General features: G+C 43.7%; 1 protein-coding gene across 1 annotated transcript in view; it reads left to right on the plus strand.

Annotated features, from left to right (window-relative positions):
• Positions 1 to 9,154, plus strand: part of LMNB1 (lamin B1) — a 76,121-nt gene extending 66,967 nt beyond the window's left edge. The window contains exons 10-11 of the mRNA XM_007463730.1: positions 4,678 to 4,785; positions 8,350 to 9,154. Of these exons, the coding sequence (XP_007463792.1) occupies positions 4,678 to 4,785; positions 8,350 to 8,391 (150 nt within the window). The 3' untranslated portion in view covers positions 8,392 to 9,154. The remainder of the gene's footprint in view (positions 1 to 4,677; positions 4,786 to 8,349) is intronic.
• Positions 9,155 to 25,737: the final 16,583 nt, after the last annotated feature.

Here is a 25,737-nt window from a genome sequence, read left to right on the forward strand (position 1 = left end):
GGTTTTAGGAATGAAATATGATTGTTAGTACAGGTTCCAGAGTCAGTCTGTGTCCAGTTTCTGTCTTCACTGCCCAGTGACTTTGTGACTTTGGGTAAGTTCCTTCACCTCTCTTAGTTTTATCATTTTAAAATGGAGATAATAATAACAAGATAACTAATATAAATAAGATAATACAATGAGAATAATATAAATGAGACAATCCTTGGGAAATGGTCAGAAAAGTATCTGGCCACTGGTAAATGCTTAGGTTATTAACCTTGTTACTGACTTTCAACATGCTCGTGAAACTGAGTTTAAGGATTGTGGAGTGTACATTTGCTTGATGTGTATGTTTTCAACACGTCAGTCCTAGAACTCTTGTCAAAGAACCTTACCTACCCCCACTATCACATAAAGACACTCCCAAATTCCCCCAGCCACGCACACATACCAAGAGATGAAAGTGTCTTCAAGGATGGCGTGGTTTCAGGTCAAAGTACAGTATCCCTTTAGGGGTTTCTTCTCTGCTCCCATAATGTCCAGGGACAGACCTTGTCTAGCTTGTCACGTTGTCCTCTCTCACTAGAGTAATAAGCATGTCAAGGGCAAGGACCTGTTCTGATTTTTCCTGGCACATAATAGGCACTTAGTGAGAAATTACTGGATAAAATTTTAGGAAAATCAAACATGGACCTTTACTTAAGTTCAGAGAAATAAAGTGTAATTAATAACATTCATTCTGGGTGTCTGAGCTGTTTGCATACGAGAAGTCCTCTGCCCAGCCATCTTTCTAGCCATCCCTCACTGTAAACATCTGCTGGTGTTTAGACTGCTCTTAGTAAGGAATTCACTGTCTGCTGAATGAAGAATGCCCTTAATCTCAGACTGAGGCTGAAAATGAAAGGGCATCTGATGTTTTCCACTGCAGACTTCAGTACAGTTCACCTCCAAATACTTGCTGGTTCTCAGGGTGTGGGCGTTTACAGATGCCTTCCGGAATTCACAAACTTCGAGGAGCTGGATCTCCTCCTGTTCTCTGTGTGGAGCCCTGCTCGCTTTTTGCCTTTGGCACTTTGGAATTCTTCCCAGTTGTCACTGGTGCTGCTGCCCAAGTGCTAAAATTACTGCAGCTCCTATGCTGGTAGTTCCTTCGACATCTGAAATTGGCAGAATACATGTCTCTTTCAAAACAGTGTTACGAGTGCCAATTTGCCCAGATTGAAAAGCACGGGTTTTAAGGGGCTATGGTAGATGAAATAGGTTTTCATGAACCATGGAATCTAGTCACCACCTTTTTCTGTGTGAAAATGTGTTCCAAGTTAGAAACGATCTTATAGGAGGATATTTGGAGTGCAGCGGGTTTAAAAGCGCACAAAATAGATACGACAAGTGAAAAAGTAGATGCCATGACGTGGGATATGTCTGGAGGTAGTATTACCAGTGATGTTTCAATTAAGCTGAATGAAGCTCAGGTTTCCCTTCATAATTCAAACCACTGAACTCTATAATGGATTATTTGGTTGGTTTGTTTTCCTGTTCTTTTAATAAACTTCTGCATTCTGCTTGTTAGGCTCTATGAAGTGACCTCTGTCAGAAATGAGGAAAGTATTATGAATACAGTTCTTATTTCTGTGATTGTCAGGCAAGTACTTTTGGCATTTATTCATTTAATTTTGTGAGACCATGTTTATTAATAGATCCCAGACCATATTTATAATAATTCATAATTACCACCATAAAGACCACTTTTCTGTAAGATTGTAGGTAATTGGCTTAAGTCAGTGTAATTTTTTTATGTATATTTTCTTGCTGAGACATTGGAGATATCAGGAAACCTAATTAATCTGGCTTTAAAATAATGGGAATATATGAGTTCACAAAACCAACCATCCAGAGATAGTGGACTTGATCCATTGGCTCACCCAGTGTCCCCAAGGATCTTTCTGTTGTCTGTTTCCTGAGTGTCTTCCTCAGGTGCATCATTCTAGGTTTACTTCTCGTGGGCAAGAGCATTGTGCCTAGTCAGGTCCTCGTCTGGGCTTTGCTCTCGTAAGTACCAGCCTGGATCACGTGCCCACCTCTGAGCCAGTTCCTGGAGTCAAGAGAACAGAGTTAGAGCTTGAGCCTTCTCCATGGCTAGATCACACTCAGCTTGTGACACACATGTCACATCTCCATGGGAGAGAGGGTACCCAGGTAAAAGTGGGGGCTCTTACTGAGAAATGGCCGGGGAGGGGTGGTCCTAGGGATGAAAAAGAGCAAATGTTACCATAGAGAAATAAAATGTTTTTTTAATGAGGGAAATAAAAAGCAGTCTGTCTGTACCTTCTAGAATATAGACATCACTGAAATTTTTGTATATGCAGATGATTACTTATGTATACAGAGATATTCTAGTTTAACAGTCAGCTCCTTCATCAACAAAAACTGCCTTGATTTTTGGTATTTGCTGAACTGTGGTGATTTCAGGATACCCACACGCTGTGACTGAGCACGGAGTTGAAGAGGCAGCACGTGAGCTGGCGCTAGCTGGCCCTGAAGCACTGCTGGGGAGATGGGTGTACCTTTATGTGCCCAGGGCTTTACCCAGGCAGACCCATGGCATGTTGATAGAGACCATTTATGTGTGCCTTTCAGGGCATTTGATAGGGTTGGGTGTCTTGCTGAGAGGAATTTTTTTGGTAAAGACATTTGTCTTTTAGCACCTTGACTAATAATTTCCTGGGCCTAAACCTTCCAGCAACTTTTGGTTCTAAATTTGTTTTATTATTTTTCTATTTAATTTTGTCGACATTTATTTAGCTCACTTATATTCCATACAGGCTTTCTGCATTAAATTAACTGATTTTTAAATGTTGTCAAATGAAAAGTGCTTAACAGCAGGCTTACATTAAAGGCAGTTATGCTGAAGTAATTCATAATCAATGAAGTTGGGCAAGTTGCTGTTTTCTAAGCTTCTCATTTGAGGCTCATAGTCTGATGTTTCATCACAAGCTCTAAGAGCCAGTGTTTCCATATGGGATGTATACACTGTCATGAGTTGCTAGAAGCTGAAATGTGAGAATTCTATAACAGATTTTATTTAACTTTTCTTTCCTCATTTTAAGATGAGTTGAGGGAAGCTAGGTACTCTGAAAACTTTTTGGGAATCTTTTTTCTGTTTTGTATGCCATCATCCCCCAGTGGATATCTTAGTTCAAAGAGTTGTAATTGATCTAAGGATTCACATGCTTTTTTATTGGTACTAATTTGATTAAAGCAATTGTTATTTGTGAAAAGACTATTTGTGTGTATAAACACAGACTGATCTCACAGAATTGAAGTTTCTGGCTAATTCAGACTCAAAATGGTCTATCTTCCTCGGCCGTGCAACAATAATCAAAATTCCCTACAAAATACTACTGTACTACCTTACTTCATTTATAAAATATATATGTGGACATGTTGTAAATAGAACTCTCATTTCTCTGTCACTGTTCTCTGGTTTTCTTCCTCTGCCATTTTAAACTAGCTGGTCTGTGTTAAATTTCAGGTAAGCTTTTACTGACGTGATTTTAGTGTCTTCATCTGGAGTTATCTTTCTTGAGTAACCTTAGGACATGCATGGTACAGAGTAAAATTAGACGTTCTGCAGCACTCTAGGACACACTCATTTACTTGCTGCTAGATCATCAGATTAGCCTTGTGCTTAAAACAGAAACACTGCTGCATTTGTGCAAGTCAGCATTCTCTACAGGAAAGTCATTTGTATTTGCGCCTTTCAGTAGAAAATGGAAATGGTTACTTTCTGTTATGCCTCCAGTGAATTAATAGGAGATCTGTTTTTTTGTACAGAGTACATTGGAACTTCGCTAGTATGTTATTAGTAAATAGTGTTCCTGTGTCTTGATTCTGTTTCATTCAAGAGGAACTAGCTGCTGAAGGAATGAAAGTTTGTCCTTTTCATCTCACTCATCAGGTGGTCCTCTTGCCACCGAGGTCCCTGAGAGCACAGCAGTTAGACTCTGACTTCATTTTATTCAGCATTTATTTAGCACCTTCTCTTTGCTAGGAGCTAAGATCTTTAAGCTGTATTCATGTTGAGTGTTATAAAGAATTTAGTGTGCCAAATCATTTACAGAATTCTTAGTAACAGAATGGGATAAAAAGCAGTGGAAACTTCTCAGCAGGTATTTCAAATTGGATACCAGTAGCTCCCCTGCAGGGAATATTGAAAATCTAAGAACTGCTACTAATTATGCAAAAATTTCTGTTCAGTAGCTGAAGCTACTGATGAGCCACTTAAAAAAAAAGAAAAAGAAAAGAAAAGTCCCTGATGTAGGGATGCTGTTTCTTAAATTTACGCAACGAAAAGATGTCGTCCTCCCACAGTCTTTGTGATTTTTAAGTATAGTGGTTTTTTTTTTTTAATTAATTAATTTTTTATTTTTGGCTGCGTTGGTCTTTGTTGCTGCACACCAGCTTCCTCTAGTTGTGGTGAGCGGGGGCTACTCTTCGTTGCAGTGCGCGGGCTTCTCATTGTGGTGGCTTCCCTTGTTGTGGCACACAAGCTTAGTTGCTCCACGGCATGTGGGATCTTCCGGGACAAGGATTGAACCCGTGTCCCCCGCATTGGCAGGCGGATTCTTAACTTCTGCACCACCAGGGAAGTCCCAAAGTATAGTGTTTTAACTTAAATCAAACTCTTGTGTTTAGGAGGTTGCTCAAAGAAGTACAGTCTTCAAAACAACCATACCTGAAGAGGAAGAGGAGGAGGAAGAAACAGCTGAAGTGGCTGTCGAGGAAGAACTTTTCCACCAGCAGGTATTACTTTAATATATGTCTTTTAAATTTTATTAACAGAATTACATGAAAACCAAAACCAATAGTGGAGCTTGTTTTTTCCCTATTACTTGATGAACTAAGTCAGTGATCTACCAAGTGGGGCTTGTTTTTCCTGAGGGGAAAAGATACAGTACATTTGGGTAATGGAAGAAAATGTTTGCACTTCTTTTTAAAAAATTGTTTCTCATATCAAATTTCAGTTTTGTCTTTTGTTTTATAATGTATGTAATATGTTACGGTAGGACATGTATGCCACATAAATAAGTATATATGGGTTGGAATGCATGCTAAAAATCAGTTATTGAAGGGTTCTTTGATTGAGTTTAGATGACTAAATTGGAGCGGGTATCTGCATATAAACTCAAAAAAAAACAAAGAGTAGGGACTTCCCTGGTGGCGCAGTGGTTAAGAATCCACCTGCCAATGCCGGGGACACGGGTTCGAGCCCTGGTTGGGGAAGATCCCACATGCTGCAGAGCAACTAAGCCTGTGAGCCACAACTACTGAGCCTGTGCTCTAGAGCCCGCCAGCTACAACTCCTGAGCCCGCGCGCTGCAACTACTGAAGGCCACGTGCCTAGAGCCCGTGCTCTGCAACAAGAGAAGCCACCGCAATGAGGAGCCCGTGCACCGCAACCAAGAGTAGCCCCTGCTTGCTGCAACTAAAGAAAGCCCATGTGCAGCAAGAAAGACCCAACACAGCCAAAAAATAAATAAATTAAATTAAATTTAAAAAAATCATTACCTGATTTAAAAAAAAAGAGTAATGTTCAGCTTCAGTGTGAAGCAAAATTCTTGCTGTTTTAAGTTTTTAATCATTTAATTGCAAGATAGATTTTAGCTGATGCTTGGACTTTTGAGAGTCCTTGAAATAAACTCCAAATTTGATTTTAATTAATTAAATTGGAATTGCTAATAAGTAATGAGCCTTCAGTTTATATTCTCAAGCTGTTCATGTCTATCATTAATCAAAATTCCTACCCTTATCCTTATAAGATGTCGTCACCATGTCTCCAGATTTATAAATCTGTTTGTTTTGCTTAATTAGTCCCAATCCTGCTCCAAATAAACATTCTCTTATGTGTTCAGCCTCCAGAGTTGAGAACCACTTGAGGTGGGTTATGGTAGAATGGATTTTTGGCATGGATACTTCCTTGTACATTTTGGAGGAATATTTAAGAACAGGTGTTTTATACTTGGCTTTAACAAGAAACAGGTACAAGATCCATTTTCTGCCCTTATTTGAAACATTATAATGACTGGAAGTAAAATAACAATATAAGAGATATCTCAGGGTGCCAGGCTAGTGGTTCAGAGCATGAGTTGTAGCAGGTCAGATGCTGGAGAAGGCTGTTTAGGCCACCAGAACAGTTGAGAAGATCTCTGGAAAATAGGCTTGTCCAGTATTTTGAAGGATGGGCAATTATTTGAGTATTAGAAGGCAGATGGTAGTGTTCTGTGGTTGTTTGAATTATCTGTTGCTACATTAGGAGACCACCTTAAATTAAAACTCAGTGACTTAAAACTGATTTCTTAATTCCTATGTCTCTGTGGTTTGACTGGGCGCCACTGGGCAGTTCATTTGTTCCCACACGATGGAGAGTGAAGTCAGTCATGCAGTTGCATTCACCTGGAAGCTTGGCTAGGGCTCGAATCTTCTCCATGTCTCTTTCCATGTGGTTTCTTATCATTTGGTTGTTTAGCCCAACCTTCTTTACAGCATGGCAGCTGGCTTCCAAGAGAGTGAAAACAGAAAGCATTAGATTTCTTAAAGGCCCATATTCTCTTAGTCAAAGTAAGTCATAGGCCAGCTTCAATTCCAGGGGAGGGTAAATAGTCTCCACCTCATAATGGGAGGAGTGGCAAAGAATTTATCATGATCTTTAATTCATCACAGGTTATATGTCAAGACTTGAGCTCCAAGTATATCTGTCCATCCAGTTGTGTTTGTAGGGTGTGAGTGAGAGATAAGTGAAGTGGGGAGGTTGGTGTTAAATCAGCATACTCTGGAATGCCTAGGGAAGGAGCTTCTGCACACTTTGGAGCAAGGAGAAGTTGAGACAATATCAGAGGGATGACTGTAGAAGGGAGATTGCAGACACCCTGAGAGACTATGCAAATGGAGATTCATTAATTAAGGCATAGTGACCGAACTTGAGGGGGAGAAGAAAAAAAGTCAAAGATGTGCGAGGTTTTTAACTTTTGTGATCAGAAGAAATAATGATATCAAAGTTCAAAAGAGGGTGGCTTCCCTGTTGGCGCAGTGGTTGAGAGTCCGCCTGCTGATGCAGCGGACACGGGTTCGTGCCCCGGTCCGGGAAGATCCCACGTGCCGCGGAGCAGCTGGGCCCGTGAGCCATGGCCGCTGAGCCTGCGCGTCTGGAGCCTGTTCTCCGCAACGGGAGAGGCCACAACAGTGAGAGGCCCGTGTACCGCAAAAAAAAAAAAAAAAAGTTCAAAAGAGGGAAGATGGAAGGATGGATCAACTATTTTGACTTCATATTAGAGAATGAATCCAGTGGCCTTTCGAGTTGATTAGAAGTCTTTCTGGTTGACCTTCAAGAAACCAATTTCAGTAGTCAAGCGGTGTTTCACAGTCATGTTGTGAGATTTTAAGGAATTAGTGAGTGATAAAGAAATGGATAGAGGGAGCCGTTTTGACTTCACATTTCAAGATGAACCCAATGCAAATGCTTTAGGACATGAAAGCTGAGGATCCAGCAAGCCATATTCCCTGATGTGGTTGTTCAGAATGCTGTCCACTGAGCTCCTGTTTCCTAAGTTACCAAAGGATGTTATTGAATAGGAATTTTCAACTTCAGCTGCTTATTAGAATTTCTTAGGGAGCTTTAAAATTACATATAAATAGATACTGTTCCCCAGTTAAATGAGAAATTCTTTTATTTAAAAAAAAAATTATTTATTTATTTATTTTTGGCTGCATTGGGTCTTTGTTGCTGCGTGCGGGCTTTCTCTAGTTAAAGCAAGCGGGGGCTGCTCTTTGTTGTGGTGTGCAGGCCTCTCATTGCAGTGGCTTCTCTTGTTGTGGAGCATGGGCTCTATGTGCGAGGGCTTCAGTAGTTGTGTCATGCGGGCTCAGCAGTTGTGGCTCGTGGGCTTTAGAGCTCAGGCTCAGTAGTTGTGGCGCATGGGCTTAGCTGCTCCGTGGCATGTGGGATCTTCCCGGACCAGGGCTTGAACCTGTGTCCCCTGCATTGGCAGGCGGATTCTTCACCACTGTGGCACAAGGGAAGTCCGAAATGAGAAATTCTCATTTAATTGATCTAGGGACCTAGATCAGAATTTTGTTTTGAGAACTCCTCAGGATCTCAATGTGCAGCTAGAGTTGAGAATCACTGTTCTGGAACTTGTGGGAGTATTCTAGGGGAGAAGTCCATAAGAGGAGGTTAAAAAGGATAAGTGAGAAGTAATAAACGTCCATTTGAAGTTAGGTAATAATGAATTTGTAGTATCTCTGCCTTATTTTAAAATACTGTGTTCCATTTTCTTAGCACTAATTTTTTTTTTCTGTTTTCCTCATCAGGGAGCCCCAAGAGGTTCCAATAGAAGCTGTGCAATTATGTAAACTTCTCACATCAACTGTCTTCCTCAAAATAAAGAAGTATGGTAATCCTTACCTATATGCAGTGCAGAGCCTTCTCAGAAGCACAGAATATTTTTATATTTCCTTTATGTGAATTTTTAAGCTGCAAATCTGATGGCCTTAATTTCCTTTTTTGACACTGAACGTTTTGTAAAAGAAATCATATCCATAAACTTTGTTGCAAGATGTGAATTGACACTGAACTGTGTACTGTTTGAAAAGCGTCCCTCAAATTTTTTGACATTTTTTTTTTTTGTATGTGTGTGTTTTTTTTTTTAAGTTCTTGTGAGGAGGGGAGGGTAAATAAACCACTGTGTGTCTGGGTTTAATTTGAAGATTGCTCCATCTAGATTAGCAATCTGCTCTTGATTATTCTCTGCTATATATGACGGTGCTGTGAGGGAGGGGAAAAGCATTTTTCAATATATTGAATTTTGTACTGAATTTTTTTGTAATAAACAGTCAAGGCTACAAAAATTTTTTTTAAATAGAAAAGAGAAATTTTGTAAGAAGGCAATATTAACCTAATCATCATGTAAGCACTCTGGATGAAGGATTCCACAAAACTTTGTTTTATGGTTACTTCTTCTCTTAGATTCTTAATTCACAAGGGGAATGGGGGGAGGGGGGAGGGGGGGAGGGAAGGGTTTCTCCTAAAACGCATTAGTTGTGTTTTTTAAGATAGTGTAACTTGCTTAAATTTCTTATGTGACATTAACAAATAAAAAGCTGTTTTTAATATTAATCTGCTGTCTTTTAACTTTAGAACTGTTTTGGGGGAGAAAAGCGTTGTTTCAGTTTTACTTTTGATAAAAATAATTTGGCTTTTTGTTTGAACTAGATTTTTCTTTAAGGCTCTGACAATGGGGAATATAAACACACAAACTATTTTGGGGTCTCCCCTGTTTTCAGTACTCTGTTATCATTAATGATAGCACTAATAAAAGCCATAATAATAGCTAATTTTTTGGAGCCAGACACCATGCTCAGTGCTTTATATTTTTTAGCTTATTAACAATAAGACCTTTGAAAATCTCTTTAAGAAAGCCATTTAGGAACATTAGGGACAGTGGGAGGAATTGGGGAAGACACTCCTTTTAAAGGAAAAAAATGGAGATAATATTTCTGGAATCTAGTTTTACTGTCTTTTTTTGTGTGTGTGGTACGCGGGCCTCTCACTGTTGTGGCCTCTCCCGTTGCGGAGCACAGGCTCCGGACGCGCAGGCTCAGCGGCCATGGCTCACGGGCCCAGCCGCTCCGCGGCACGTGGGATCTTCTCAGACCGGGGCACGAACCCGTGTCCCCTGCATTGGCAGGCGGACTCTCAACCACTGTGCCACCAGGGAAGCCCAAGTTTTACTGTCTTTTGAAACACAGAAGAGACACTGATTACAAGGAGTACAGTATGAATGATAGAAAATAGGTGTGTGCTGTGTGGGGTAGTTACGTATGGTGGTAACTAGAGTGTCATTTTTTACACATTTGGAGAGTTTATCTTGTGATTGCTTTAGCTAAGTGAGTTAGTTCATTTTGTAGAAAGTAGAATATCCAAACCATCCCTAGAATGAACCGTTGATAACAATTCAGAAGCTAATCCAGAGTCAGTGTTTGCTTTTCTCTTAAAATATTCCTGTGGTAAGCTGCACAGACTAGCAACTTACACTTGAAAATAACTCACAAAGTCCCAGAATTACTGTGCTCTGCAGATTTACTGCATTCGCTGGTGCCGTCGGAGACACAAGATAAATGCTGGGTTAGAAATTCTGTCTGGTGAAGCAGATAAAATGATAACTTCTCCACACAGATTTATCTTCAGAATGAGAATGGCAGTGCAGGGTATGGCCCAACTTGCTTGTGAAAAGTGTTGCCACAAGATAGGATTCTTGCCATCAAAATTCATTCTAGGTACTTTATTGCCAGATAAATGGGGTTATAGGAATCACTTTAATTAGTTAAGCATTAAGAAACTTCGGCAGTTTTTCTTTTTTTTTTTGCGGTACGCGGGCCTCTCACTGTTGTGGCCTCTCCCGTTGCGGAGCACAGGCTCCGGACGCGCAGGTTCAGTGGCCATGGCTCACAGGCCCAGCCGCTCTGCGGCATGTGGAATCTTCCTGGACCGGGGCACGAACCTGTGTCCCCTGCATCGGCAGGCGGACTCTTAACCACTGCGCCACCAGGGAAGCCCAGGCAGTTTTAATACAGAGGAATATTATATACTCTAGTGAAATTTAGAGTAAGAACCCAGGACTCAGTTAATACATAGCTGGGTGCCTCTGAATATGTGGCAGGAGATTGTTGAGTCGATTTAAGCTGACAGACTTTACACTAAATAGAAATTTTCTGAAAGTGAGCTGCACCTACACCTGTTCCCACAGAGCATCTGGGAGGCAGAGGCTCAAAGTCTGCCTCTCTGTAGTAAGTGCTTCTCCCCATCAGTGGAGGCTACGGCTGCGTATCTGCATTACTGAACTGTTTCATAACAAGCGTGAAATTTTCCCCCCTTATTTCATCTGCAGTGGTCTAGTTTCACCACTATGTTTAGATACAGATTTATTTTCCTCTTGCTCAGCTCTCACCTCAGGGTTTTTGACTAAGAGAATTCTGGATGTTTGTATTTTGTTGAATATCAGCTCATCCCTGTTCGCTGTTCTTCTCTCCTGGGATTTCTTTTAGCCTTACATTGAACCTATCCTCTTTCATATGTTTTAGGTTTCTTTGTGCTGTATTCTCGGTAACTTTGTATTTATCTCACTAATTATGTTCTCAGCCCTGTCTAATCTGTTTATCCCATTTGTTGTAGTTTCTAGTTTCGTTAACTGTACTTTTCATTTCTGAAATTGTGCTTGATTCTTTTTCAAAATTTGCCTGGCCTCTTTTCAACTTTTGTTTTCTTTTTATAAATTATAGTTCTCATCTTTTAAAAAGGTCATTTTCATCGTACTTATTTTATAGTCTCTAGTCTGTGTTCTTGAGTGTGCCCATTTTTTTTCTCTCAGCTGCAGAAAAATTATTGGTGGTTTGCTTCCTCGTGGGATTTTTAGGATTGTGAACTTGTCTTCAGTAAGGGCTGTTTATTTTGTGAGTTGTCCCTGTCCCAGGGTTTTGCTACAGAGTAACTTGGAGGTTTCCTGTGCTGTCTCCCCAGTGATGAGGTGGTATAGTGGTCTGGACCTCTGCTGCTGTTTTCTCACCTTGCGGTGGTGAAGGTCCATTAGGACAGTTGTGCGGAGTGTTTGCTGGTTCTTGCAGGTGACTTTGACATGCAGTCCCCCAGACCCAGCAGGAGCTGGGTTTTGCTCTGGCCTGGCAGGCGGTCCGTGTTCTGCTTGCCTGGGCTCTGGGCTGCACGGCGTGGTCCTGTGCTTTGTGCACCGGGCCCTCTTCCTTGCATGGACTTAAAGCCATGTTTCCTCTCCCCATCTCCAGCCCCCGAGGCTTCTCCTTAAGACTTTGAGTTCTTTGTTCCCTTATGGCACCTGGGTATTTCTTGTTTTTTTAGGCTTAGTCCTAGATTAAAACAAAAATAAGTTCTAGTTTATCAGTTTTATAGTGGAAGGAAGGGGTCATCTTGGCCAGTTCATTCCACCATCACACACACATACAAATAAATACACATTTATTTTCATATGTGTGTAGTTTTAAGAGGTACAGTTATGCTAAATCATGTTCCTTTGGGTTTCAGTTTCTTACCCATCATCATCCCTTTTACCAAATCTTTTTTTTTTTTTGCGGTACGTGGGCCTCTCACTGCCGTGGCCTCTCCCGTTGCGGAGCACAGGCTCCGGACGCGCAGGCTCAGTGGCCATGGCTCATGGGCCCAGCCGCTCCGCGGCATGTGGGATCTTCCCGGACCAGGGCACGAACCTGTGACCCCTGCATCGGCAGGTGGACTCTCAACCACTGCGCCACCAGGGAAGCCCCCAAATCTTAAATTACAAAGAAATTTATTTGAATGCCCCTTCTTTTCCTGGCCAAATCACATGTTTAACACAAAGTGAGAAATTGAAGAGATGCTTTGATCCACGCTTCTGGATCATTGGCTTCTGAACAAAATGCAGATCTTTCTAGTTCCACTGCATGAAATAGTGGCATGGATGTGAATTTTAGGAGGTACCACCAGAGGAGAATGACTCTTAGGGTTCAAACTTTTGAGCCCCTGAAGCAAGGTTCTGGAATTTCCATGATATTTACCTGGCAAAACCCAGAATTCTGAAATTGGGACTGACTCCTTCCCTTCCTACCAAAAAAAGGCACTGAAAGAGGTGGTATTTAGGATTCGGTTTTTCTGCCATTTGTCTACCTTACTAAAGGGACATTCAGAACAAAGTTGATGGGAATGAGGAAAATATTTAGGCAAAATACATGTAAAGCTCACAGAGGTCACAGTTCAAGTTGGAGAGGGAGCTTCACATTAATGTGTTGAATGGGAAGAACAGTGAATTAATGCAGACAGGACTGGGAGTGGATGCGGCTTTACTGTTCTGGAAGGTTAGAGTGCGGGCCGAGGACAATCACAGAAGTCCCCTGGGAGCCAGTTTGCCCTGGAGACATGCACCTGACAGCGGGGAATCACCTCACTCCCTGCCTCCTATCCTTGCTTTCATGATACGTATTTTTCCTTTACTTTAACAGCACAGTAGATCCTGTCTTCTGCTGATGTTTCTCAAGAGACAAAACGCACCTCTCAGTTTAAGGAGACAGCTTGTTCAGTAGCTTGATTACTTATAACAATAAAACACATATTCATGCGGATTTATTATGTGAGTGCCCCAGTCTGTGTACCTTAATGATTTCTCTGCATTTTGGATACCATTTTCTTGGGAAGCCCCCAAATCTTAAATTACAAAGAAATTTATTTGAATGCCCCTTCTTTTCCTGGCCAAATCACATGTTTAACACAAAGTGAGAAATTGAAGAGATGCTTTGATCCACGCTTCTGGATCATTGGCTTCTGAACAAAATGCAGATCTTTCTAGTTCCACTGCATGAAATAGTGGCATGGATGTGAATTTTAGGAGGTACCACCAGAGGAGAATGACTCTTAGGGTTCAAACTTTTGAGCCCCTGAAGCAAGGTTCTGGAATTTCCATGATATTTACCTGGCAAAACCCAGAATTCTGAAATTGGGACTGACTCCTTCCCTTCCTACCAAAAAAAGGCACTGAAAGAGGTGGTATTTAGGATTCGGTTTTTCTGCCATTTGTCTACCTTACTAAAGGGACATTCAGAACAAAGTTGATGGGAATGAGGAAAATATTTAGGCAAAATACATGTAAAGCTCACAGAGGTCACAGTTCAAGTTGGAGAGGGAGCTTCACATTAATGTGTTGAATGGGAAGAACAGTGAATTAATGCAGACAGGACTGGGAGTGGATGCGGCTTTACTGTTCTGGAAGGTTAGAGTGCGGGCCGAGGACAATCACAGAAGTCCCCTGGGAGCCAGTTTGCCCTGGAGACATGCACCTGACAGCGGGGAATCACCTCACTCCCTGCCTCCTATCCTTGCTTTCATGATACGTATTTTTCCTTTACTTTAACAGCACAGTAGATCCTGTCTTCTGCTGATGTTTCTCAAGAGACAAAACGCACCTCTCAGTTTAAGGAGACAGCTTGTTCAGTAGCTTGATTACTTATAACAATAAAACACATATTCATGCGGATTTATTATGTGAGTGCCCCAGTCTGTGTACCTTAATGATTTCTCTGCATTTTGGATACCATTTTCTTGATATTGGTGTTGATTTCTGTGGTTTAAACATCCTCACCTGCCTTTTAAGCCTTCTTTCCCGCAGCTTGTGTGCCCTAATGCCCTTTGCCACTAGCCTCTGGTCTGCCAGCCTTCTGACTTTCTCCATGCATCTGGCTTACGGCAGACCTCCCCATACAACTGTAATAGTTGGGGGCGCGTACCTTCCCTAGTCTTTGTTTTTCTTCAGTGCTTTGTGACTCAATGTGGATAATTATTTTCAGACTGTCTGGTTTGGCCTGTTAAATACGCTTGGGTATTTCCACAGCCCCCTCCATATAATCCTGTGTCCTATGACGTAAGTTAGCTGCGAGTGTTAGCTAAGTGTTCATTGTGTGACCACACCAGAGGGACATGTCTCCAGATAGCAGGTCTCACTCTGGCAGAAACCGGCTTTCTAGCTTAGTGGCCAAGAACGGTCTTAGAGACAATGATCTTAGATCATTGTTGTGGTTTCCAAACTCTGAGTCCCAGGTCACTTGTTCCCCTCGTCCTTCTCGTTCTCTCTCCATTCTCTATTTGTGAGCCAGGGAGTCTCCCAGCCCACCCCCGCCTTAACAAGCACTGCTTTTTGACTTAGGCCCTGGCAGCTGGTCCATTCTCTTCTGAAGCCTGGGATCGTGACCCAGCCTTGCTCTCGCTGCCAGCTCCCCACTCCTTTGTTATGCTGCCTTCCAACCCGTGTCAAGAGGGCTGAACCCAAGCTCTTTCTAGGGCCAGAATTTTCCTCTGAACCATTTTCCCAGGTGCCCATTTCTCTTAAGTTTTTGTCCTGCTAAGAGAAAAATTGTTAGGAAGTTTGAACTTTGGAAAAACGAGCTGAAAACATTCACTGAGCGCCTGTTGCCTAGTTTTCGTTATTCTACGTCATGAAAGAAATAGCCTGGACTGAACTCTGAGAGGTGCGGCCATGGGGTCACCAGGACTCAGTGCTTATGTTTACAAATCTGGGTGGGATCCTTTTGTGGAGAAGGAAGGGTTTGGGCATCAGAGGGGGGATGACTCAGGGTGCCTCATACCAGAAACTCCTGTGGGAACCTGAAGCAGGGCCTTTAGTTGTGTCAGGCACCTGGGGAACTTTGGGAACCCAACCAAGAGGAATGGGCAGGGTCAGGGTCCTGGATGTGCAATGCTGCTCTCGCACTGTGTGGGGGGCACAGAATATCACATGTTGGTCTCTTGCTTACACATGGAATAGTTTCAATCTCATACGGGAGGAGGAAAGACCCATAAAGAGGAAGGAGGGAGAAAGTGAAAGGATTAGGCGTTTGTTGAATGTTCACACAGCCAGGCACTCTGCTCAGGGTCGTCCCCCAAACATTAACTCACTTGAAGCTCGTAGTACCACACTGGGCAAGTAGTGTTATCCTTGTTTTGCAGATGGGGCAACTTGCCCAGAGGTTAAGTCATTCATTCATTCATTCCTTCAATGACCGTTCACTGGGGGATTTAGTTTTGCCAGGCATTGCCTTGCCAGCACCTGGAATACCAAGATGAGAGATCCTGTGGTTTTCCTGGGAACTCAGTCTGATTGCCCAGGCCACCACCATCTTTTTTTTTTTTTTTTTGTCTTCCCAGCTTGTGGGACCTTAGTTCCCCCTTAGGGATCAAACCCAAGCCCCCTGCAGTGGAAGCGCTGAATCTTAACCGCTGGACCGCCAGGGGATTCCCCAGGCTACCAACTTCAACAGCTCTGCCTATTCTACTGTCCCAGGCAGCTGTTAGGAAATAATGTACATAGCTAGTGTACCATTGGCAGTGGTACTACTCATTGTCAACAATGAATGGGAACAATTCCAACTGTCAGGTGACTCCCGAATCCCTATTTTAAATCTCTGTTGTTTCTGATGTTCTTCAAATGAATGTCAAGGTAAATAAATATTACTTGCATGCTGCTGTTTAAAAAATGCTTTCATGTAGATTAGCCGATGTGCCTTAGTTAGGAGTGGGCGGGGCATTCTGCTTTTTTACCAGAGCTCAAGCTTGTGCTCATTCTGTCTTCCTCACTCTGCACTGCATTTACCCTCTCCGATGAAACGGCAGGTTACAGCCTGGGTGGACTGCCCTTTCCTGAACTGGCTACGTTTTAAGATGTGTTTTTCCTGACATCAGGGAGCTGATTAATTGTTCTGGTTTAAAGTCTCCCGTGGGGTCACTGTTAGGTAAGCTAAGCAGGGGTGGTACAGGGCTTAATGAGTAGTTGAAAGCAGGCTGGGACTCAGGGAAGCAACATGTTAGTGACAGATCTGGGAGTTGTTGAAAGTGGCCCAGAGAGTGTGCACCACACACTCCATTTATCCTAGTGGGCAGCAGGGGCTGTGAATGACAGGAATTACTAGCACTGTGATTCAGCTCTGATTGCAAAGGAGGTAAAAGAATTTTTTTTTTAATGATAGAGAATTAACTCTTATTTAAAACATGCCAAGTGTAGTCATGGGTTATGTCCCAAATTTGTACTTTCCCACGTGGATGGTCCTTCTCCACAGACAGGCTATAAATAGAAGAAAGAACAGCATTGTTTCTGCCTTTGAACTAACTCTGAATGGAAAACCCCTGATAGGAGCAGCATTAGTGGCACTAAGTTGCTGGCACTTAATGGTGTGATCCTGAAAAAGCTAACATTCCTGTTTCTCAGTTTCCTTGTCTGTAAATTAAGACTAAAAGAAAAAAAAAGGTCCTATTAGAGAGTTGATGGGAGAATTATATTAGAGCACGTAGAAAGATCATACCAATATGGTAGGTCTAAAATACATAGGAATTTAAAACTAATGATTACTTCAAATATTTTGATTAGGGGAATTGGGAAGTAAGGTGAGACTTTGGTTTTGAAATGGCAGGTTGTTCATTGTTCTTAGTGTACGTAAGTCTACAAGTGAAGATGGTGTTAGAGCTAACACCTTCTGGTCAATTGAGTGGTTAAACAAGGAAAGCCATTGAGAATACCGGAAGCGCCACATTTTATTCATCTCATGAATAAATATTAATTTCAACAAACATTTATTCAGCACTTACCAAGTGCCATGCTGTGTACTAGGCACTCTCAAGTGCAACACTGAGTAAAAGGAAATCTTGTCCTGACCCTGATGGAGCTTACATCTCAGTGTGGGCCTCAATCAAATAATCATAGAAAGGCAGAAAACCACAGCTGTGCTAAGTGCGCTTCTAGAAGGAAGGCACCATACACAGCAGGTTTCCCGTAAGAGACCAGGAGCAACTGGTCTCCCATAAGAGGAGGTAGGAAGGAGGCACTTGGGAACTCTGGTTTTAAACAACAGGGGCGGAGGTGCCAATGTGGCCAACCCGTCACAGATTGACAAAGATGCCCGTGACTGTCAAGGGGCCCCCTGTGCTCAGGGCTCATGGGAAATTGAGAGGATTTCTGGAACGTGTTTGCAATCACTTCCTGGTTCTCCACTGAGACCAGAACGCTGAGAAAATCTTCTGGCTCGTGCCAGTTGGCCGCCCTTCTCTGAGTGCTCTCCTGGCGCAGGGCCTGTGCGCTGCCGAAGCCGAGCTGTCCTCCCAGCTGCCCTCGAATGCACGCTGCGCACCGACTTGTGGTTGATCCACGGAACTGAGGAGACAGGATCTCGCTTGTCCTTGATGTGGTGTCTGTAGGTTGATTTCAGGCTTTCATTTAAATAAATAATTCAAGCCTTCAGCTGGGAAAGGGGTTGCTACATCACTGGGCAAGGCCTCTGGCTGCTAAAGCAGCACGTGACCAGCCAGGGGGGCTTCCCCCGCCTCCCCACCCAGGTTGCTGGGAGAAGTAACTATGGGTCTGTGGTAGCTCTTTCCCAAACTGCACGATGAAGGTTGGGAAACACTGAATGATGAAATACAGGAAGGCAGTCGGCATGCTTCTGTCATCCTTGGCTCATGCATCCTAAGTTGCAGTTATGAGCTCAGCCTTGTGATGGTGTTATCACAGGCTGCCTTGAGATTCTTCAGCAAGTTTTTTTCAGTGTGTTCTCATCAACAGTCTCAGGAGGCAGGAGCTGACCTGTGAGTGACTCTGGGTGGTTATAACTGGGAAACAAGTCAACACTCACCCATACTGTCTCAGCGGGAAATGAGGAAAGGGACAGGATTCCGGAAGGCTGTTGTTTGAAGAGGCTCCGTTCAGTTCCAAGAACACAGGGGAGGAGCAAGAAATGTGAACGTGTTTACTACCCATTCATTGACTCACACAGAAATTGTCCCCATCTGGGGCCTTGTGACCCCTGTTATGTCAGAAGAGCTACCGGGAAGTTGTGGAGACAGATGTGTCCTCCCCTCCTCTCTAATGCTCTGACCTGGGTGGACATACGGCTGCTTCTTTCCTGAGTCTTCCAGGGTCGACTTTTGCTTCTCAGAGCTGCTGCCTCGTTCTTTTTCCTCCTCAGATCACTGTGTTCCAGGCATTTCTTCCCTGAGTGGTGCTGAACTCAGGAGTGGGGTGGGGGGCGGAGAGGGAGGGGGCTTCAGAGGATGTCACCTTGAGACACACTGATACAACGGAAAGTGGCCTGTCTCAGGATTCTCTTAATGGGGTGTGTGTGTGTGTGTGTGTGTGTGTGTGTGTGTGAGACAGGGTTTTTTTGTTTTTTAAAATTTTTATTGGAGTACAGCTGATTTACAATGTTGTGTTAGTTTCAGGTGTACAGCAAAGTGAATCAGTTATACATATAGCCATATATCTTTTTTAGATTATTTTCCCATATAGGTCATTACAGAGTACTGAGTAGAGTTCCCTGTGCTGTACAGTAGGTTCTTATTAGTTATCTATATTACATATAGCGGTGTGTATATGTCAATCCCAATCTCCCAATTCATCTCCCACCCTTTACCCCCCGGGTAACCATAAGTTTATTTTCTACATCTGTGACTCTATTTCTGTTTTGTAAATAAGTTCATTTGTACCATTTTCTAAAGATTCCACGTATAAGTGATATCATATGATATTTGTCTTTCTCTGTGTGACAGGGGTTTTCAATGTGCGCTTGTGCACGCACGTGTGTGTCTGTGGGAGCGTATTTTCTGGTTCACAATTACTTCTTAAACTGGTAAGTTTTCCTCTAGGAGAAGTAACCCAGTTTTGGTCCTCTGTCCAGATGTTGTTAACTCATTTTGGACCACAGAGGGCGTTCGATTCACAAAGCTTTCTCCTCATTTTGTCCTTTGGATAGCAAGTCTCTCTTTTGCCGCGGGGCCCACCAGACACATCCTCCTTGTCCCCGGTGGGGATGGATCGATAAGATGTGCCCTCACAGGGGCTGGGCTTTTCAGTCCAGCTGGGAAGCCTGGCAGGGGTCGGGGCAGACCCGCCCGCCCGCCCTTGCACCTGCTTCGGGCCCTCGTAGCGCCCTGCAGTGCCCGCCTTGACATGGGGACGCGGAGAGATCTACGAGAACCAGTGCGTGAAAATCACTCTCTCACCACGAACCCCACCCCCAGCCTCCAAACCCAGCTGGGCGCATGCCAGGCTTCTGGGGCGCTTGCGTCCTGTCTCTGGGGCGTGGAGGCCTCTGCAGCCCTAGGCCTGGCTGATGGGTGACAGCTCACCGGCGCCTCCCAGTCTCAGCTGGGCGTGGGGTTTTTAAACAGACGCGCCGAGGACGTTCAGCCTTCCTTCTGTGCCCGAAAGCATCGTTCGTGGCACAGAACCTGAGGCTGCTACTCCCCCATGCCGCCTCCTCTGGGTATCACTGCGCCGTCTGGCAGAGTTTCACTCCAGCGTGGCAAACAGCAAAGTAGTTGACCTCGGCGTGTATAACATCACTAAGGAAAATGACCAACCTTGACCCTACAGCCTCTGATTCAGGCCCATCCTTGGTTTCTCCTGTTCTTGCGGAGCCGCGCACTCCTATGGCGACAGCTCCAGCCCACTGCTCCCTGCCGAGCCGGGAAGCCTTTTAGAGTTTGTGTCAGGCAGTTGTGTCCTACTACTTTTTTTTTTTCCTAATAAAGTTTTACAATGGAAACGTTTAAACCTATATAAAAGTGGAGAGGAGAGTATAATGAACCGCGTGTACCCATCACCCCGTTTCAACCATGACCCACATCCGGCCAGTCTTGTGTCTTTCATACTCCCCGACTCTGCCGTCCAGTGGAATCTGAGATACTGCACAACTTCATAAATTCTTCAGGATGTATCTCTAAGAGACAAGGGCGTTTTATAAACATAGCCATCATTCTATTATCATACCTGAAACAAATAATTCCTTAACATGATCAAATATCCAGTGCTCGAAGTTCCCTGATAGTCTCATAATTTTTTTTTTTTTAAATATTTGGTTTTTCTGAATCAGGGTCCAGACAAGGCCCGTATGTTATATTTGTTGATACATTTTTAAAAGTCTTCTAAATGAATTATCCACCCCAAAGTGTCAATAGTACTGGTGCTGTTAAATGTTGGTGTCATTTAACAAACCGTCAATCCCTCTCACTCCTGTAAACTAATAGACAGCAGTGCTTGATCACACGCAGGTTCAGTTTTTTGCAGGAATAGCTCACAGTGTTTCTGTGCACATCCTACCGCATCACATCAGGAGGTACCCAGTGTCAGATTTTCTCTTTCTTGTGAGGTTAAGATCGATCTGTGGATTTGGGTGCTGAGGGTCTGACTTCTATCATAAGTTCCCCATCAGCTAATGGTTTTAGCTAATGATCATTAGACACATCCATGATTTCATTTAGATTCTATCATGATTTCTACACTTTTTAGGTGCAAGTCTTCTCTAAAGAACTTTCCTTCATCCTTTATACACCAAGGTACAGTGCACACAAGACACTTCTTAAAAAGCCATTATCGGAATAATGATTTGGTTCTCTAGCATGCTCCAAAGGTGGCCAGTGAGGGTTTTTTTTTTGTTTTGTTTTTTGCGGCACGCGGGCCCCTCACCGCCGCGGCCCCTCCCGCCGTGGAGCACAGGCTCCGGACGCGCAGGCCCAGCGGCCATGGCCCACGGGCCCAGCCGCTCCGCGGCATGCGGGATCCTCCCGGACCTGGGCACGAACCCACGTCCGCCTCACCGGCAGGCGGACTCCCAACCACTGCGCCACCAGGGAAGACCGGTTTTTTTTTTTAGTATCATTATAAACTCATGAATTTTAACATAGGTGATGTGTAACAATTCAGCGCAGTCTTGTTCTCTGTGATGCCCCTATTGTCCACGTTAGGCCAGTGGGAGCCTATTTGGGTTTTATCCTGTGTCTGTCCTCTGGACATGACCACAGGAGTCCCCCTTGCTTTCTGATATGACAAGGTGCTTGCTCCAGATCCATCTTTTACACATTCCCTGTCCCTGACCTAGACTCAAATTTCTCCGAGGATACCTGATTCTTTTTAGTAGGAAAAGGGTATTTAGAAACCACAACCAGGTGTGCCCAGTTTTTGAAGACTTTGCATAAATAGCAATGAGCCTGTAAGAGATCTGTATATACAGAGGGGACCCAGGTGGTACACAAGGGCGTGATTGAGGGCCACTGCGTTTTTCACCAGGTGCATTAAACAAAATAAATCCCACCTGAACCTCCTCAAATAGACTGTGCTTTTGTAGACCCTGCCTGAGTCTGATTCCTGGTCCTTCTCCTGGGATGAAGTAAATTTACCCATAACAGTTACATTCTTTCCCCTCACCCTTCCTGTGAGCACAGGCTTCTGAGAGGGGAGGTTCGGGCCGAGGATTCTCTGCACTCTAGAGGTCACTCAGACAGAGCTGCCCTGCTCTGTGAGATCAGCAGAACTGCCCCACGCCTTCCCAGATGGTGCATGCCTTCAGGGAGATTCGCACACACGCGGACCTCCTAACTCAGGATTGCTAATTTCGTTCTAAGATGTTGCCTGCAAGGCTTGGGTCCTGTACCCTCACACAGGCTGCAGAATAGATCCACTTGTGCTCAGATGACAGAGTCTTAGATCACTTCCCATAGACCCCCCCCTTAATCTGTCTCTGTGGTCTGGGGCCAGGTTGCCAAGTAGCCCCTTGCTGCTGAGAGAACCCGTAGAGGGTGAGCTCTGAGTCAGTGTCCTGTGCATGTCACCAAGCTGCCCGGTACCCTCAGCTGCTGAGTTGGAGGCATCAAATGTGGCTGGCCCCGCATTTACTAGGCGGGGGCGGTGAGAAGGAAGGTAAATGATGGAGAAAAGCCAGTGACATTTCAAGCTCTGTAGGAGTGCATTTTTACATTAGCAAAGTTATTTGCAAATTTCCCCAAAGTCAGTCTGAGCTTCTGTTTAAGGGGCAGGAAAACAATGCTAGTTGTTATACTGTGGGAGTGATGCCAACTCACCCCTCGTGGGGGACACGCTCATCGCAAGCTTGTCTGCTGCTTCCCGGGCCTCGAAGGGTCTCCACACAGGTCTGTGATGGATGTTCTGCACAGTCGCCCTCCCGGTCACTCCCAGACATTTTCTCCCACAAATCTCCAGATTGACTTTAAAAAATCCTAACGTCAGCAGCCTTTAAGCCTTATCTGAGAACAATATGCAGTTCATTTGTCTCCTAAGTGTTACTTATTTGCAGCTGGGTTAAAAGTCACAGATGCCTCCTTGCTGTGAATTGGGAGGGGATGGGGAGGGAGGGGGAGCAGGCTGTCCGGACGGGCCCACATGGGTGCAAATCCTTTCCTGCCAAGCACTCCATTGCCCTTGGCAGACCCAGAGTCCCCAAGAGTCAGGGAGCTAGATGAGGTTACCCAGAATTTTAGAATGAAAAAGGACCTAACAGACTTTAGCACTATTATTTTCCTTTGGGTGAAATCTAGCCCAGATCCCCAGTATATGAAGCAGAGGTCAAGTGGCTGGGTGGGGCTGGAGCACCAGAGCCTAGGTTTTGGGGGCTCTTTCCATGCCCTGTCCCCCACAGCAACTCAGGGCTCCAAGAAGGGCTTTTTGAAAAGTGCTCATGGCAGATACTATGGCAAACTTATCCTGAGTCCTGGCTCCCCTCACTTCCCCCCATGATCAACCCTGGAAGTGAGAAAAGAAAATAAAACCCAAGGAACACTTGGGCTGCAGAAGATGTGTGAGGAGGAGGGATGGATGCTTGGTGACATACCCAGGGGACAGGAAATGGGGGGGAGTGGGGAGGCGGTCATGTCCTTTTCTCTCTCCTGTATAGTACCTTTGGAGACATCATCACCTGCTTCATCACATCCCAGAAAACAGAAGATAGCAGTGCCAGCCCAGTGCCACCAGGTCAGTGAGGTAACATTAGGGCCGCATTCATCCATGCCGGGGTAGGTGCATATAGCATACGGGCAGGGAGATCTGCCAGCCATATGGAGTTAACACGTGCCCCCCTGCCCCCACCATTCCCCAACCCCTCCGGGCCCCCAACTATCCCCCTATGCTTCAAAGGAAAGCTGATGGCAATCCAGACAGACGGAACTTAGAAAATGTGATGGGGATAGAGATATGAGGATTTTCCCTGAGGGGCAGAGTCGCTTGCTATGGTGTGGCAAGTGGAGAGTGGTTCAGTCCAAACGGCAGCACAGGGTATCTCCCACCCTCTCTGCTGACCCGCCAGGGGTTTAGCTCCCGTATCATAGGTACACATCACTAGCCAAGGGAGTCAAGATTCCCAGGCGAGTATGCGATCACAGAAAAAAAAACTAGACATGAAATAAGATGGTAGAATTAAGACCCAACATAATAATAAAACAAATGTAAATGGATTAAAGTCCCCAATCCAAAGATAGAGATTTTCAGATTAAATTGTAAAAAGAATGTTTTAGCAGTATGCTGTCTACAGGAGACATAAAAGGATACAGAAATGTTTAATATTAATTCAGACAAAAGAGCTTTTTAAAACATCAAAATGGACAAGCAGAATATTAGAATGTTATATTTGGGGAAGAGAAGCAATATATCAAAGAAGATATAATCATAAAGATAAAGCTATTTATATTGCCTCAAATACATAAAGCATCTACCAACAGGACTAGAGGGAAAAATAAATAAATCAACAATTGTAATCAGAAATTGTATATGTCCCTCTCAGAAACTGACAGATCAAGCATGAAAAAAAGCAAAGATAGGAAGATGTGAACTACACAATTGATAACCTGTAGCTTATTTATTCATATATATTTGTAAAAATCAACCATGTATCTTTTTAAAAAATAAATTTATTTATTTATTTTATTTATTTATTTTTGGCTGCATCGGGTCTTTGTTGCTACATGCAGGCTTTTCTCTAGTTGTGGTGAGTGGGGGCTACTCTTGATTGCGGTGCGCAGGCTTCTCATTGTGGTGGCTTCTCTTGTTGCGGAGCACAGGCTCTAGGTGCACGGGCTTCAGTAGTTGTGGCACGCGGGCTCAGTAGTTGTGGCTTGTGGGCTCTAGAGTGCAGGCTCAGTAGTTCGGGTACACGGGCTTAGTTGCTCCGCGGCATGTGGGATCTTCCCATACCAGGGCTCAAACCTGTGTCCCCTGCATTGGCAGGCAGGTGCACAGGCTTAGTTTCTCCACGGCATGTGGGATCTTCCCGGACCAGGGCTCAAACCTGTGCCCCTGCATTGGCAGGCAGATTCTTAACCACTGTGCCACCAGGGAAGTCCCTCCACCATGTATGAAGCCATAAAAACATGCCAGCATTTCAAAGAATCAAATCATCAAGGACATAGTTCTTTGACCACAATGTCATAATAACTGAAATACAAAACAAAAGAATAACACTCCCGGGCTTCCCTGGTGGTGGGAATTATAGGAGATTGGCTAAAAATTGTGAAGATCTGTAAAGATTGTAATTTTCATGAAATTAATATGTAAATTCACTACAATTCCAATCAAAAGTCCATCAAGCCTTTTAAAATGACTTAACAAAACTATTCTAAACTTTATACACAGGGATAAAAAGCCTGTCCACAAATAACTAAGTCAATTTTGAAGAATGGAGAGAAGTTGGTGGGGGACTGGGGAGGAGTTGCTCATTCCACTAGATAAAGAGGCACATTATGAATCCATATTAAGAAAACAAGTGAGGTTAACTCAGGAACGGACAAATGGGTTAAAGCCATAGACTGAGTATGCAAAACCAGATCATGTTTATATGGAATGGGGTACACGATCCAGGTGACACCACAAGTGAATGAAGGAAGGGGAGACTGTTTAGTAGACGGTGATGGCAAACCGCCTACCTTAGGGAGATAAAGTTGGATCCTTATATCAGATACAGAGGTGAACTCTAGATAGACTGAAGGCCTAAAGGTGATACATAAAACCATAAAGGAAGAAAATGTGGGAGACTATCTTTGTGATTTTGGAATGAGAAAGGACTTCTAAAATTTAAATAAGACGACCCATAGTACAAAACACATGACAAAAGCTAGATTTGACTGTGTCAAAGTTCAGGATTGCTATTCAACAAAGTATACCGTAGAAAAGTTAAGAGAGAGTTGAACAAATGAGAGAATTTGCGGCACATCAAACTGATGAGGGAGACTAAAAAGGAAAAGGTAGTCAGCCCAACAGGAAACATAGAGAAGTGTAAAGGTGGACAGATATAAGCAATAAGACCTAGGTTTATATTGTCAGATTGGCTGAAAATGAATAAATAAATAATAGCTAGTACAGGAAAGGATGTGGAGAAATGAAA

This window comes from Lipotes vexillifer, unplaced genomic scaffold, assembly GCF_000442215.2.
Source record: "Lipotes vexillifer unplaced genomic scaffold, Lipotes_vexillifer_v1.1 scaffold1616, whole genome shotgun sequence".
NCBI classification, from domain to species: Eukaryota; Metazoa; Chordata; class Mammalia; order Artiodactyla; family Lipotidae; genus Lipotes; species Lipotes vexillifer.